The following is a 10,235-nucleotide window of genomic DNA, read 5'->3' on the forward strand; positions in this document are numbered from 1 at the left end:
AGTTGATTTTGATAATCTTGATATTGGATATAAAATATTGTTTCTAAATATTAGCATAGAATATGGTGGTTTTGATTATATTATATTATTGGTTAGAAGGGGGTCCCACCCTTCCACCTAGTGTCCTCCTATTATAAATAATAATTTAATGCGTAATAAATTATTTATTATTTATTATTTATTATTATTATTTACCGCAACGTAAATTATGCGTGTCGATTGGAGTAGGGAGATGGGACCCGCGCACCATAAAGTGTGGGAGGAGGGACAAAGCCGCCATTTTGGGATTTTAACGGTGGCAAAAAAGTCAGTTTAAGAGTAGGGTTTGTTTAACACGCGGCAAATTCCAGAAGTTTGAGCTACGCGAGTCACGTTTTCCGAAGACGCCACCATGAATTTCTGACCGTCCATTTCCCACATCTTTTCATCCGAAGGGGGATCCTGGGGGAGACGGTTACGATTCACCCAACTCCTAGCTCCCATTTTATTTTATTTTCTTTTTTTCTTTTTATATAAAAATGAAACAGAGGAAGTGAAAAATATAACGTCGTTATTCGGAGCTGATTTCATCTCTCTATCCATTTACATATATATATGTGTGTGTGTGTGTATATATATAGAGAGAGAGAGAGAGCGCGAGGCCGAATTGTGTTTGACTCGGACTGAGCTAAACTTCATACTCTTCGTATTTCCAGTTTCTAGGGTTTTCACACTCTCTCCTTCCTCTTCGCTTCTCTGATTAAGGTAATGATTTCATCATCGCTTCCTTGTTTTGATTCTTCTAACTCTTACCTCATTCTCTGTCTCTCATGTTTTTATGGCTTCTGAATCCTTTTCGTCACTTCCCTGCTTATTATCTATATATTTTTTTCTTACTTCTTTCCATTTTGAGAGAGAATGCGGCTACACTCGACTGTCAACTCTACAATGCGCTTCTCTTTTAGTTTTATTTCACCTCTTTCTTCCGGATTATTCTTCTTTCTTAGAACCTTCTTAAGATGATTCCTCTTTTCTTTTTATTTTTTTTTATTTTTTTTCTTTTTGTTGTTGAGACTGCTGTATTTTCAACGTTTTCTTCTAATTCGTACCTAATTCGGTCTTTCTGGAGAATGAGTAGTGTTTTTCTTTTCCCGATCATACTAGTTTGTGTAATTTTCTGCTGTTTTCTTCCTTCTGTTTTTGTTTTCGAAGAAACATTAGTGGTGATCGGTTAATGATTTAAGTTTCTCGGCCGATTGTCCACGTGCGACGTCGTTTGTTTATTTATTATTATTATTTTTTTTAATTTTTGATTTGTCCTTATTTTTGATTGTGGGGGCTCTGTTTTGAAGTGATGGTGGATCATCCATACTACTGTAAGTTCTATCTGCTAAAGTTCTTGTGCATGTGTGTTTGCATGCTGATTGTCAATGTTCTTATGGGTTCTAATTTACTTGTTGGACCAGCTGCTTGATGTTTTTGCTCCGCCTCGTTGGATAGGAATTAGGATATTCACATATCTGTTGCTGACGTTTCTTTAAACTGTCAGGCTTCTTTGTGATTCGTTGTTCCACGTCTTGATACTCTTGTCTAATCTTGAAACCATGGGTTACGCATTTTTAACGTTTTCGTGCCTTTTGATGGTATATTCTGTTGCGCATTATTGCTTTTAGTGGACCCTTAGTGTTATTATCATGAACGTCATCATTATTTATCCAAGCATATCGTGCTCTACTTTGATGTATCTGGGAATAACTCGTGCGTCTGGTGTAGTTCTCAGAAACTTAATTGGTTGTATTAGGTTTCTCACATGGTTTGCCTGTTTTGGAAGTTTGCTGAGACTGGCTTCTATGGTTAATTACACTTATCTACATTCAGTCTTACATTGTTTTGAATATTTCTTGGTTCTGTATAAGTCCTTGTTATATTGTCTCCAATTTGAATGGGGAATTTGGATTTTACTGTTGGTAGTTGGGTTGGCGTATGAGTATGAGTTGTGGGATTTTGATCTTAATAGTTCCGTGTTCGTCTAGTCTTGTGCCTTATTAGTATGTAAATTACTTCAGGATGAGTTCAAATGAGCCGGATGGAAATGGAGCTGATGCAGGGTTGCCTCCTCCACCTCCGCCTCCCCCAATTCCCCCAAATGTCGTTCCAATTCAAGCTGAACTAGAGCAGGCTCCCGAAATTGTGAAGAAAAAGGTTGTGCGGGTTCCTATTGCACGACGTGGCCTTGCTTCAAAAGGCCAGAAGATATCTCTGCTTACGAATCATTTTAAAGTGAATGTGACCAATATAGAAGGTCACTTTTTCCACTACAGTGTACGTTCCTTTCTCTATAATATCCTCTTATCTTCATATCCATTTTTTGTTTCTCTGGATTCTTATTCAGCGTTTTTTGCTTTGAATTTAAATGATTTTTATGCTAGCGGTAGTTTTATTACGATCATATTCATTTTTAAACATCATTGACAATTTGTAGGTTGCACTTTCATATGAAGATGGTCGCCCAGTTGATGGAAAGGGCGTAGGAAGAAAGGTTATTGACAAGGTTCATGAAACATATAATTCGGAACTTGCAGGCAAAGATTTTGCTTACGATGGAGAAAAGAGTTTATTCACTGTTGGGCCTCTCCCCAGGAATAAACTCGAATTTACTGTTGTTCTTGAGGATATCACGTCAAACAGGTATAATTATAATTGTTCTTCGTTATGGTTGAACCTACTTGAGTATAATCAGTCAAATCAAACCTGTTAGTTTGTCATTATATCATCTTGTTTAATTCCTACAGGAACAATGGAAACTGTAGTCCTGATGGGCATGGAAGTCCCAATAATGGAGACCGAAAAAGGATGAAACGACCCTATCGTTCAAAATCATTCAAGGTAGAAATCAGCTTTGCTGCTAAGATACCGATGCAGGCTATAGCAAGTGCTTTACGTGGTCAGGAATCTGAGAATTTCCAAGAGGCAATCAGGGTGTTGGATATTATCCTACGGCAGAATGCATCAAAGCAGTAAGTACAACTTTTTGGGTTTGCTCATTCTGAAAATATCATCTCTACTGTATCTGATTGTTGAATTATTCTGATACATTTTCTAACACAAACCTGTTTTATTGCAGAGGTTGCCTACTTGTCAGACAGTCATTTTTCCATAATGACCCAAACTCTTGTACTGATGTAGGCGGAGGCGTTCTGGGCTGTAGAGGCTTCCATTCTAGTTTTAGAACAACACAGAGTGGCCTCTCTTTGAATATTGGCAAGTCTTCACCATCATACTCGTTCTCATATGTTTGGATTTACTATTAGTTTAATTGATTCTATATTATTTTCCCTTCAGACGTTTCAACTACTATGATTATACAGCCTGGTCCTGTTGTGGACTTTTTAATTGCAAACCAGAATGTCAGAGATCCTTTCTCACTTGACTGGACCAAGGTGATCAACGGCTGATTTATTTTTATCTTTGCTACGTTTTTTCATTTCCTTACAGCTTTTTTCATAAGTTTTAATTAAATAACAGGCTAAAAGGACACTCAAGAATTTGAGGATTAAAGCAAGCCCGTCCAATGCAGAATACAAGATAACTGGATTAAGCGAAAAGCCCTGTAAAGAGCAAACGTATTGTTTTCTTGCTGTTACTTAGTTGCCATTTCCTCATCTTTTTAAGTTTCCAATAAATAATGATATTAGTTTCACTCCTAGATGTTGTCTTCTTTCTTATTTGGATATATAACTTCATTTTTGGTGCATGTTATAGGTTTACATTGAAACAGAAAGGTGGAAGTGATGAAGACTGCATTGAAATCACTGTTTATGATTATTTTGTCAAGCATCGGAACATTGAACTTCGATATTCATCAGATCTTCCTTGTATAAATGTGGGGAAGCCCAAGCGTCCCACTTTTATCCCTGTTGAGGTGGATCGATTACGCCCTCCTAGATTTGGAAAGATTATAATGCTAGTGATTGCTTTCTTGCTCATGAATGCTTCTCTTCCTTTTCCAGTTGTGCTCTTTGGTATCACTGCAACGATACACAAAAGCACTGTCCACATTTCAAAGAGCTTCACTTGTTGAGAAATCGAGGCAAAAGCCACAAGAAAGGATGAGGGTTTTGTCTGATGTACGTTTTGTCTTTCTAACGCAACATTTGAGTTCTGTCTCGTCTTTCTCACGCAAAAGTTGTCTTGTCTTGCTCATGCAACATTTGAATTTTATTTTTATTCATTCTCAATACTGAATCATTGAGTTCGATGCAGTCATTGAGAAGGAACAAATATGATGCTGAGCCAATGTTACGGTCATGTGGAATTGCTATTAATTCAAGCTTCATTCAAGTTGAAGGCCGTGTTCTACCTGCACCCAAGGTATTACTTGCATTTGGCTTCTAAAATGGCCGCTTGTTTCGTCTACTTGACCACTTAATTTTGTTAGTTATCTAATGAATTTTTCAATTTTGAAGTTAAAAGTTGGCAATGGGGAAGATTTTTTTCCTCGTAATGGCCGGTGGAATTTCAATAATAAGGTTGGTGTTTCTTTCAATTTGTAAATTTCTTATTAATTCTGTGTAATTTACAGTGTTGTTGAATTTTAGAAATTGGCTCAACCTACTAAAATAGAGCGATGGGCTGTGGTGAACTTCTCGGCGCGCTGTGATACACGTGGCCTTGTCAGAGACCTTATCAAATGCGGTGATATGAAAGGCATCGTAAGTTAGCTAAGGTTGATACTTCATTGCTACAAATACTAGATACTGATCGAATTACTGTGGTGGTTTGTGTAGGCAATAGAGGCTCCTTTTGATGTTTTTGAAGAAAATCCACAGTTCAGACGTGCCCCACCTATGGTTAGAGTGGAGAAGATGTTTGAGGAAGTTCAGTCTAAACTTCCTGGACAACCACAATTTCTTCTTTGTCTACTGCCTGAGAGAAAGAATTCTGATCTTTATGGTAAGGTTTACTTAGGCACTCTAAATATGGTGGTTTTTCCAGGATGAAGTTGACAATTTTATTGTCATTACTTAGGTCCTTGGAAGAAAAAGAATCTTGCAGAATTTGGAATTGTTACTCAGTGTATTGCTCCTACACGGGTAAATGACCAATACCTCACAAATGTGCTCCTTAAGATCAACGCCAAGGTAAGTCTATGTTTTGCGTTTGTTTTATTGGTATCTCTTGTTTTCCCTGTTTCACTTCTTTTCTGGCACATGGGGTAAGCCATATGCCTGGTGATTCTGTTTTTAAATGTTGCATGTTTTTGTCTAAATCCTCGCATCTTTTGTAGCTTGGTGGGCTTAATTCCTTATTAGCAGTTGAGCATTCTCCATCCATTCCTATGGTTTCAAAAGTTCCCACAATTATCCTGGGTATGGATGTTTCACATGGTTCTCCAGGACAGTCAGATATTCCGTCTATTGCTGCGGTAACTATCTTGATTTCATACTTATTATATGACCCTATTGGCTCTCTTTTACTGAGAATGCCTTCTAATATTATCTAATTGTGGGTGATACCTTTGACCATCATTTATTCAATAACATAATATTGAAATGTTTTCTACATATTCTGTAGGTGGTCAGTTCTAGACAGTGGCCATTGATTTCTCGTTACCGAGCTGCAGTACGTACCCAATCTCCAAAAGTGGAGATGATTGATTCTTTGTACAAGCGTATTTCTGAAACCGAAGATGATGGAATAATGAGGTTAGATAGCTTTATTTTGTTTCTTGAACTCAATATATGGCTGTATTATGTTGGGGTCCCCATTTGACTGTATACTGATTGCATTAATGTTTCTTTATTCCAAAATTTGAGGCAAAATTTAAAAACCAAGGTTAACAGTCTATTTCTTGGTTTTGAAATTTCACCTAGTATTCGTTCCACATATAATAATTAGCAAATGTGAATTTGTGAATGCTTGGTTCAAAAGCCACTCTACGGATTTTCTCAAGATACTTTTTGGCTATTTTTCATGCTGAAAGCACCTAAAGTCTACGGAGAATAGGATCCAGGGCTGTGACCCAAATTTTGTCAAGTCAGGCAGCTGTGTTTCAAGTACAATCTTATATTACATATTCTAAACTTACTAATAACTGTATATATCTCTGCATCTTCCTGCATAAAACAATTGCTTTATGCCTTATGGTTTGTGGGTTGTTGTTCAGAAGTTCGCTTTCACTTTTTCAGGGAGCTTCTACTTGACTTCTATACTAGTTCAGGGAAAAGAAAGCCAGATCAGATTATCATATTCAGGCAAGCATTTGTACTAATTCTATGGTTTGGACAGTAGTAGAGGGTCATGGTTTAGTGGTATTACATGGTCTTACAACATTTGGTTCAACATGACTTTTTATGTTTCAGATATCACATTTGTTATTTGTTAGCAATGCGCAGCTTCCTGTCTATATTTTGAATGCTTCTAAAAGTTGCTTTTATGCTTGTTTCTGAGCAGGGATGGTGTCAGTGAATCCCAATTTAACCAAGTTTTAAATGTTGAACTAGATCAGATTATCCAGGTTTTGTGAACAGCGTGGTTAAACAACTCTTGAAATCTTTTATAATTCCTCAATTTGAAGTCTAAGATTAGATGATCTCTTAATTCTTGAAAAATGTTTATAGTCTTGCAAGTTCCTTGATGAAAATTGGAACCCCAAGTTTGTGGTGATCGTGGCCCAGAAGAACCATCACACTAAGTTCTTTCAGCCTGGATCTCCTGACAACGTTCCACCCGGTATTCACATTGCCTTTTATGGCGTGTTATTGCAATTATTCTACCCGACTACATACTCATTGACCCTTCTGGTTAGGTACTATTATTGACAACAAAATTTGTCATCCAAGAAACAATGATTTCTATCTCTGTGCTCATGCTGGAATGATTGTGAGTACTTTGTTTGAAACTTTCTTTCAGATCCATTCCTTCCTTTTGTTTGGTTGCTAATCTTATTTCTCATTTACACTCTCCTAGGGTACTACAAGGCCTACTCATTATCACGTTCTGTTAGATGAAGTTGGTTTTTCTGCAGATGACCTGCAAGAACTAGTGCACTCTCTATCCTACGTGTAAGTAAATATTTAATGGAAATGAATCACATTCTTCATACACGGGTTCATAATATGTTGTTCTTATCATTGTATATTTTGTTTGTTTAGATACCAAAGAAGTACTACAGCAATTTCTGTTGGTAAGTCTATGTTCCAAGTCCATAGCAGCGCATGACAGTACCAAACCAAAAAGTTGGCTTGTGGCTTTACTAATTAATGTTGTGCTCTTATGTCATTTTTGCAGTTGCTCCGGTCTGCTACGCTCATTTGGCAGCCACCCAGATTGGGCAGTTTATTAAGTTTGAAGATACATCAGAGACAACCTCGAGCGATGGCGGGCTGACGAGTGCAGGGGCAGTTCCTGTGCCCCAACTGCCGAGATTGCAGGAGAAGGTTTGCAACTCCATGTTCTTCTGCTGAGGAGATGGGGTTGAAGGAAGGTAGTAAGTTAGTATCTAATTTTGGTGCACAGAAGATGGTAGGTTTTGTTGTCCATCAATAGTAAGATGGGGACCTTATATTTAGTGTACGAATCTGGGAGTGGTTGTGGTTTAAAATGGCACCCTTCGTCCTTCGTCCGTTTGTGTTTGAAGTACAAAACAAACCTCAAAACTCTTTTTGATTTTTATTTTTGTGATGATGCTAGCCTGGCTTTGGCTTTGTTTAGTATATATATATAGAAGAAGCCAGCAAGGAGTAGAGGGGTCACTTTGATTTTATTATCCTCTGAAACTAAGCAGCACAATCGTATAGTGAGTAGCGGGTCACCTTGCTGCGGGCTTTGGACTGCCTGCCTCCCTTGGCAGAGCAGAGACTTGAAAATTGTCTTTTATTTTATCTCTGCTTCAATCTAAGCCTACTAATTGGTGCCTACTGTGTTATAATCTTTTTGTACTTTTTTGTGGCTTTGGATGACATAGATTAGGCTTTTTAACTTCAATGAATTTTCAGGTTCCTAAATCCTGTTTTTAAATTTAAATGATTATATTGGTTCGATTACTTTTAGAAACGTTCTTTTGGGTTTCTACACCATGAACCATCGACAAACAAACTGAACTTTTTGAAGTTGATGTGGTATTTAAACCACAATCATATTCATTCCTTTTTAAAGCATAAAATTAATCTTAATCCTTGATATATATGTATTTTAGCATAAATTTAATCCTAAAGGTGACTTCAAAAGAAGGTGCCTTGTTTTAATCTCAACAGGTCATGTCAACGAGTATATATATATATATATGTATGTATATATGTATGTATGTATGAGCATAACAGATCACATAATTTGACCATATTTTTATTTTAATTTCATTAATTATTGAGCAATATTGACCGCTTGCAGAGAATGAGATAAATTAAAGGACACAACACATGTTTGCTTCAATTTCTTTTAAACAAACGGAAATGCTTTAATTAACGAGTCATTTGACCAGTTGATATATTACTAAATACTTGATTTCTTGGCAGGTAACTTTTGAGCTATAAATCTCTATTTATGTATAAATACAAAAGAAAGGAATTGGTGAGTGAATAGCAAAAACTGTTAAGTAATTCTATTTGTTTTTGTAAAAAAGAATAAAACTAAAATTGGAAAGAAAAAAAAAAAAAAAAAAAAACAAAAGGTAGTTGTGAAGTTATGACAGAATATCCTCATTCATTTTTTTTTTTTAAAGAAGGCGATATGCAGTCACGACTTCACGTCATGATTAAAAAAAAAAGACGTAGAAAACAAAAACAGAGTGGCAAAACAGTGGCTCACCTCTTCCTTCTCTTTCTCTCCTCTGTTTCTTTCTTTCCTCTTTTACGCCCTTCCTCTTCTCCCCTCTCATTCCTCCATTTCTGTTCTATACTGTGTTCTAGTTTCCATGGCCGACCGTGTTCACCCCACTGTTAACCCTGACTCCGCTTCTAATAATCCCAAAGGCCCTCCTTCTGCCACCTACGTCATCCAAATCCCCAAGGACCAAGTCTACCGAATTCCTCCTCCTGAAAACGCCGCCCGCTTCAACCTCTACACTCGCCACAACCAACGCCCCTCCTCCTGCCGCCGTTTCCTCTGCTTCATTCTCCTACTCCTCTTCCTCTCGGCCATTACTTCCGCTCTCTTCTTCTTAATCCTCCAACCTGACCTTCCTCGCTACTCCATTCTCGCTGTATCCATCAGTAGAATCAAATCGAACACCACCTCAATCTCTCCCCAACTTAATGTCACAATACGAGCAGAAAACCATAACAAAAAGATCGGAATCTACTACGAGAAAAACAGCATCGTTTCCGTGTCTTTGTCGGATGTGATGCTGTGCGAAGGTGCATTGCCGTTGTTGTACCAGCCGCCGAGCAACGTGACGGTAATAGCAGTAAAGATGAAAGGATCTGGTATTAGATTGTCGAGTAGTACGGGGAAAGCATTAAAGGATTGGGAGAAGGAAGGGAGGGTAAGACTGAAGGTGGACGTGAGAGCTCCAATAGAGATGAAGTTGTACTGGATGAAGGTGAGATGGAGGATTAGGGGGAAAGTAACATGCAAGATCTTGGTGAAGAAGGTGATGGGAAAGACGAAAGTGATGGAGGAAAAGTGTGATCATAGCATGAAGCTGTGGTAGAAAAACACTATCCGTATCCATCCAGGTTCGTTACTTTCCCTTTTTCCCATACTGATTGCATTAAACGTTTCCTTCCCGCTCTTTTCTTTTTTTTTTTTCTTTTTTTTTTTCCCTTTTCCTCTCAATTTTCTTCCTTTATAAAAAATAAAATAAAATAAAAACTTAAATCATGTGCGTGCTGTGTGGGATTGCATGAGAGCTCTTTTTTGTAATTTCCTTTTTCTTAAGTTCGGTTTGAGGCTCTCAATTCTAATTTTTAGGAGAGCAATTTTTGCTTTTTTTTTCTTTTTCTTTTCATAATATTTTGATATTTTTCGATGCAAGTGACCTATAAAAATACATCGCGTATTCAACTTTGTGTTTACGTAAAATTAGATATGCACAAATAAATATAATACAAGATGAACCTAAATGATTAGAAGAAAAAAAAAATTTAATTAAACTTTTAAAGACAAGAAGTTAATTTAGTATATGCTCAATGATTTGTATCCCCACTATTGTTCGTTTTTATTCGTATGAATAAAAAGAAAATTAGGAGAAAAACCATTTAAAAAATATAGTAAAAAATTAAATAAATTATAAGGACTTTGATGTTTATTTGTAATAT

General features: G+C 37.0%; 2 protein-coding genes across 3 annotated transcripts; both read left to right on the forward strand.

Moving 5' to 3' along the window:
* The first annotated feature begins 509 nt into the window (after nucleotides 1-509).
* LOC103491614 (protein argonaute 4) lies at nucleotides 510-7,898 on the forward strand. Of its 2 annotated transcripts, XM_008451644.3 has the most exons (24): nucleotides 607-744; nucleotides 1,332-1,355; nucleotides 2,046-2,301; nucleotides 2,462-2,667; nucleotides 2,772-2,996; nucleotides 3,104-3,240; nucleotides 3,322-3,419; nucleotides 3,505-3,602; nucleotides 3,742-3,901; nucleotides 3,990-4,106; nucleotides 4,243-4,350; nucleotides 4,446-4,508; nucleotides 4,578-4,691; nucleotides 4,767-4,932; nucleotides 5,008-5,120; nucleotides 5,267-5,404; nucleotides 5,554-5,684; nucleotides 6,168-6,233; nucleotides 6,433-6,496; nucleotides 6,600-6,711; nucleotides 6,788-6,861; nucleotides 6,949-7,043; nucleotides 7,134-7,165; nucleotides 7,270-7,898. In XM_008451644.3, the coding sequence occupies exons 3-24, from the start codon at nucleotides 2,047-2,049 to the stop codon at nucleotides 7,443-7,445; spliced, it is 2,748 nt and encodes a 915-aa protein (XP_008449866.1). In that variant the 5' UTR covers nucleotides 607-744; nucleotides 1,332-1,355; nucleotide 2,046; the 3' UTR covers nucleotides 7,446-7,898. The 2 variants fall into 2 exon arrangements, with proteins under 2 accessions (XP_008449865.1, XP_008449866.1); XM_008451643.2 differs by lacking the exon at nucleotides 1,332-1,355 and having other exon boundaries at nucleotides 510-744.
* A 117-nt stretch (nucleotides 7,899-8,015) lies between these two features.
* On the forward strand, nucleotides 8,016-10,107 carry LOC103491613 (NDR1/HIN1-like protein 13). Its single transcript, XM_008451642.3, has one exon. It carries the CDS (start codon nucleotides 8,891-8,893, stop codon nucleotides 9,626-9,628), a length of 738 nt encoding a protein of 245 aa, XP_008449864.1. The 5' UTR covers nucleotides 8,016-8,890; the 3' UTR covers nucleotides 9,629-10,107.
* Nucleotides 10,108-10,235: the final 128 nt, after the last annotated feature.

The sequence above is a fragment of the Cucumis melo genome, chromosome 5 (genome assembly GCF_025177605.1).
Source record: "Cucumis melo cultivar AY chromosome 5, USDA_Cmelo_AY_1.0, whole genome shotgun sequence".
NCBI lineage: Eukaryota > Viridiplantae > Streptophyta > Magnoliopsida > Cucurbitales > Cucurbitaceae > Cucumis > Cucumis melo.

Excerpts from the sequence above, each read along its gene's own strand:
- LOC103491613 (XM_008451642.3), top strand. The coding sequence starts at position 8,891 with ATGGCCGACCGTGTTCACCCCACTGTTAACCCTGACTCCGCTTCTAAT.
- LOC103491614 (XM_008451643.2), top strand. The coding sequence starts at position 2,047 with ATGAGTTCAAATGAGCCGGATGGAAATGGAGCTGATGCAGGGTTGCCT. Across the intron at positions 6,712-6,787 it reads TCCTGACAACGTTCCACCCG|GTACTATTATTGACAACAAA; the intron begins GTATTCACATTG and ends CCTTCTGGTTAG. Across the intron at positions 6,862-6,948 it reads GTGCTCATGCTGGAATGATT|GGTACTACAAGGCCTACTCA; the intron begins GTGAGTACTTTG and ends ACACTCTCCTAG.